Source organism: Ammodytes marinus (genome assembly GCF_949987685.1).
Source record: "Ammodytes marinus genome assembly, chromosome: 18".
Classification (NCBI taxonomy): Eukaryota; Metazoa; Chordata; class Actinopteri; order Uranoscopiformes; family Ammodytidae; genus Ammodytes; species Ammodytes marinus.
The window spans coordinates 16,697,923-16,703,604 of record NC_137222.1 but is presented as its reverse complement, the minus strand read 5'-3'; the positions used below and the strand labels follow the sequence as shown (position 1 = coordinate 16,703,604).

The 5,682-nt window shown below is 40.1% G+C and overlaps 1 protein-coding gene across 1 annotated transcript; it reads right to left on the bottom strand.

Annotated features, from left to right (window-relative positions):
- Positions 1-3,830: 3,830 nt before the first annotated feature.
- On the bottom strand, positions 3,831-4,459 carry LOC307265061 (heat shock protein 30-like; the record flags this gene model as incomplete). Its single annotated transcript, XM_080046631.1, is given in 2 exon segments — positions 3,831-4,426; positions 4,429-4,459. Coding segments are annotated over 2 exon segments (627 nt in total).
- Positions 4,460-5,682: the final 1,223 nt, after the last annotated feature.

Here is a 5,682-nt window from a genome sequence, read left to right as displayed (position 1 = left end):
GACAGACAGAGCAACGACGTCCCCACGAGACAAACGGAAGGCTCGCGCTCTGAGACCACCGACGCTCAGGTCAGTGATGCTCATGACGTCAAACTAAAGACAGAGGGAGGGGGAGTTTCGTGGGACAAATTCCTCTGACCCAGATCTGTAAAAAAACATCTCTACCAGGTATTGATCTGGGTCACCTCCAGACTAGATGTGATGCTTTGTATGTTGTATGTGAACTATTTTAAACCCAGGGAAGTTAATTACACCACGAGCATTAAGGCTAACCGAAATCCAAACATAGAGCTCTAAAAGCACTGCTAGGCCGAGGGCCATACACTCTTTTGATTGAAGACTCTATAACCAAGATGGTATATCTTTTAGCAGACTCATTGGCCTGTAAACATGGCTGCCATCAGTGTGCCTCGATAATGGGAAAAGGTTGATTGTCAACTTCAATATCTTTTGGAACTGTAAAGACCATTTCAAGTCTGATGGGGTTCATCCAAACACCACTGGATCCAGACTACTTGGTGCAAACTTATCTCATGCTCTTGGGAAGGTAATCACCAAGAATGTGTTGATAAGCCTGAAGGACAGCGCACACAGGCAGGCTAGCTAATATGATTTGTCTCCTGTTAGAAGACACTGTTATGGCAGCTGCACAGATAAAGTCTCATCTCCCACACACCAAGGTTGTGTTCACTGTGTTCAGCACAGACCCAAAACATTAACATTCTTGGCGCCTAAGCCTCGTTCCCTTAGAGATTACAGAAAGTGTGTGCCAAAGACATACAACCCAAATCAGGTAACCATAGTTACTTGTTTATGATTAACTATCCAATAGAATGTTCACACCTTGTATGCCATAAGTTTCATAAAATGATGTATGCTTAGCCCCAGGTTAAAACACTGATATAAGAAAGTGACTGTCAGAATTGGGTGGCAATTCACAGTGTTTCACTTGTGCTGCTTCATATTATGATCTCAGTTGAGACGTGGCTTAACAGCACTACTGGTGTAACAACACTGATAGAGACTTGTCCTCCAAAACTTCAATTTGTATCAGTCAGTCAGACAAAACAGGAGAGGAGGATGGAGGGATTGCAGCCATTGTTCTCCACCATTTGTTGACATTGACCTGGGTTATGCATATAGTGTTTATACAGGAACTCTCCGAGCTGATCTGACTTGGTCTCACTAAATAGATAAGCTCATCCTGAATTGAGTACTGAACATACATGTCAATCAAAATAATGACTCCAAAGCTACAGAGCTTGACGTGACTGGACAGCTTTGAAAGTACCCACGATATAAATGAAGCCACTTATAAACTTAATAACTGCCTCTCTCTCTGTTTCTCTTTCTATGTGTCTGTCTGTCGCTACAGAAAAATAGAGGAAGAAAGGAGATCCAACGTCACTGCTGCCACCACTGTGAAGAATCCTTCACAACATCTAAAAGTTTAAAGATTCATCAGAGAGTTCACAATGGGGAAAGGTCATACAGCTGTGAGCTATGTGAGAAATCTTTCCCCAGTAACAGCAAACTAAAAACCCATCGCAGAGTTCACACTGGGGCGAAACCCTACAGATGCGACCTATGTGGGACAGCTTTCAGACAATCAGGTGGCTTAAAATCCCACACATTAATTCACACTGGAGAGAAACTGTTCGGCTGTGACCAATGTCAGAAATCTTTCACCACTAACAGCTACCTAAAATCCCACCAACGTGTTCACACAGGAGAGAAACCATACTGGTGTGACCAATGTGGAAAAACGTTCACTCAGTCAAATCAATTAATTGCCCACCGAAGAGTTCACACTGGAGAAAAACCATACAGTTGTGACCAATGTGAGAAATCTTTCACCGTTAGCTGCAACCTAAAATCCCACCGACGTGTTCACACAGGAGAGAAACCATACTGGTGTGAGCAATGTGGAAAAACGTTCACTCAATCTAATCAATTAATTGCCCACCAAAGAGTTCACTCTGGAGAGAAACCATAAGATTTCTCAAATCTTTCACCTCTTGAAGGTGCCTAAAAAACCATGGCCTTGTTCTTGAGAAACCGTTCTGGTGTTGACAATGTGGCAAAAAAAAATCTGATGGGAAAAGCCTTACATCCCACCAAAGCATTCACTCTGCAGCGCTTTTAGTAGTTGAGGCTTGGCTATCAATAGCGTGTGTTACTGTAGCTACTGTGTACTGGCCTAGAAAATAACTCAATTTGATGAGTTGATAGTTGTATATTTGCTAATTAAAGACACATTATTAATATTGTCCAATTTGTTTAGTTTTTTTAACTAATATTTTGCTGCTTGTTGATGATATGAAAAGATAAAACAAGTTACATTATGTCTTTGTATTCTCCATTATAACAATCAGTACATATCCCGTTTCACATGTTTCATATAAATTGTATACATTCAAATAGCTGCATAGCTGCATGTCACTCATATCACTTAGAAAAATGTTACAGTTGGAACAGTGAAATCCTGTGTGTGTGTGTGTGTGTGTGTGTGTGTGTGTGTGTGTGTGTGTTGTGTCACCTGCGAGCGACATCACAAGATGGTGCCTTTTATTTTTACCTTAACTCACGCAAATGGATGGATGTATATGTCCTACGTGCCTTTTTATTTACTTCTCAACTCTCTGTTTTATTCATCTATAAAGTAGCATCAAACTGGGCTTTGGGAGGTTGATGAGCCTTTAATGTAATAAAGAACAAATATTTGTGAAATCCCAACTTGTAAAGTGAGCTTTTGTCTTTCTTCGCTTCAACCATGACATTATGGACACTAACATTTTCCAAGGAGAAGAGCTAGACTGATGTACTGTATATGTGCCTTGTTTAGACTATAAACTATAGTAGTTACCCAAAAAAAACTATGTTGTAGTTTCTTTATTGGCCTATAGTAGTTACTGCATAACTACGTAGCAGTTACTAAAATAACAAAAGAAAAACTATGTAGTACAATATTTGCATATAGTAGTTATTGCATATGTATTTAGTAGTTATAACAATTGTGTGTACCTTATTGTAAAGTGTTTTGCTTTTAAATCCCTTCAAGCTGGCTGGGGACACAGGAGCTTAACAAGCCCTGATCAAAGAGCCTAGCTGGAATCTTCAAGGAGCATAAATGTTTTTTTCTGTTTCTGTGTTGACAAATCTCCCTCTGGCAAACTATCTCTATCTGAATATGTTTGCTTAAACCTGCTTTGGTCCAAAAACATATATTTTTCTTAAGGTAATGAGAGAGAACATGAGCAAGAAATATTCTTGAATTAGTGCAAAATACATACTCACAGGAACCCACTAAGGAAAACATTCTCTTGTCTTGGATATTTTGCCAAATATTTGTTAAGGGGAAATCACCATTAAAACATTCTAAGTTGTTTAATTGAAAGGAGCAACACATATATTTTTATATTAACGCTTTGTGACAACTAGTAATAGTTACATAATATGTGTGTTTTTAAAACCCTCTAGAAAAAGTTGTGTGAGCCAAATTGTGCTTTTTGATCATTTACTTTGAAGTGATGTATGGTTTATAGAATGTATCCTATGTTCAGTGTCCTCTATGGAAGAGTCAATAATCATACATTCGAGATTATGTCATTTGAAATGCTTTTTTTTAAACCTACAGAATAATTCCACACTATTTGCGTCCAAGAATATTACAATACAATGAAATAGAAGTACATGTTTATTTTCACTCTTTAATAATACACATTCATAAAACACATTCATGTACACTGGCATAACAACATGTTTGTTATGTCTCATTGTTATACAAATAAAAATACACTTAACTGCACATTGTTACAACATGTAGATGGTTAAATGTTTTCAGGTTGGTCCTGTGTGCTTGTGTCTGTCTCTGTGCTGCAGCCTTGTGTCTGTGAACACACACTCTGCTGTGTGTTCTCCTGTGGGCTCCTCTTGATAGTCAGCTCTCTCTCAGCCTCCTCCACACGTGGAGCTTTGGCCTCCTGGATGTGGAGCTTCCCGTCTGGAGCCAGGTAGCAGGTGATGCCTTCAGGGTCCAGCAGCCCTTCAGGAAGATCAAACTCCTGTCTGAACTCCTGCCGTCTGTAAGAGTAGCAGCCTTTCCCACAGTCCTCCTGCTTCTGCTCCGTCTTCCCGCTGACTCTCAGCTTCCTGCCCACCTGCCTGACACACAGCTCCTCTGGGGAAAAGCCTGCAGTGTCCAGGGTCAGGCCAAAGTGCTCCCCCTCTCTCTCCAGCTGGTAGGAGACTGGTCGCACGGCCACACTGGTCTGGAAAGGCTCCTCTGTCTCCTCCAGGATGTGGTGTTGAAGTTTGTCCATCAGCTCCACACTGCTGTGGAGCTCCTGTAGGTTCCTCTGTAGTAGATCCTGCTGGTAGAGCAGAGGTTTGACCTCTGGCCACACACTGTGTACAGGCCAGGACAAAGAGCAGACTGGAATCCATGAGAGCACAGCATCTCCACTGTGTGTTTGGTGTTGATTCTTCTTGTTTTGGGATGAAACAATGTCGACGTGTCTGTTGTCTTCTGTGTTGCTTTGTGTCTCAGTAGTGGGACAGTCACAGCTTTTATATTAGAACTGGCCGAGGTCCAGAGTCTTCTGGAACTTTCCGGTTGTCACCACAGCTATCCACTGGGTGGAGCTGTTACTCAGGAGTGCCAGTAGCACTGGATTACTACTGTGATTTCTGGAACTCTCTTGTGTTTTCAGCTCACTTCAACACTAGATGTCACTCAAACATATGTCATAATATCAGAGTGTCCATTTACCCAAATGCAGTAATTATATTCACGTACGTTCAGTTGTGTCTTGCTTTACATATACATATATACAGCTTCATATGTTTTTTTTAAAGATTAATTAATGTAGTTTGATCAGTATCAGCATCTTCTTTCATTTTCATGTTTGAGTTTTTGTCGAGCACTCTGTCTTTTAAAAAAAATTATTATATTAATGTATTTTGCAAAACTACTCACTTTATAAATTGGTTTAAAATGTCCCAGTTGGAATATAATAGGTTAGTGATTGGAAGGATGGAACACATACATGGGTGAATTCAAGGAATATAAAAACATTAAAACACAAGTGAATACTCTTTTAAATAGATTAATGCATTTTGTCCTGTCACAGACCAGTTTATGAGCATGGCAATCTGGTCAATACTACATTCCCCCTACATTTCACCTCTACTTCTGAGAGCAAACTGAAATCCACTATGGGCAGACTCTGTGGTGGATAGTTAGTCTAAGACTCTCAGATGGAAAATCATTGCTGTAAAATACTTCTCAGCATGATGCTGTGCAAGTGGCACAGTTTCCTCCTATATTCCCCCTGTCATTCAAACAAGCCTCCAGTAGATGGCAGCATTTCTTTTCACAAACATTTGCCAGCAAAATTATCCTCCAAAAAGAAAAAAAAAACAGCTACTTCACTGCAAGCTCAGCACGTTACCCACTAGTTGTCATCCTGGTTTGACAAAGGACAAACTTAATATCCATTCACACATGGGGAAAAAAAGCCTCACTGTGCAACTCAGTCCTGTGACTGCTAATTTACATGTTGTCTTCATTCTATTTATTTTTAATTTTTTGTCATGCACATGGGTTTAAGCTTTGATCAAAAGTAAACAAGATAACCATATCCATGCTATTAAGCATGAAGGGCACATATAGTGCACGGA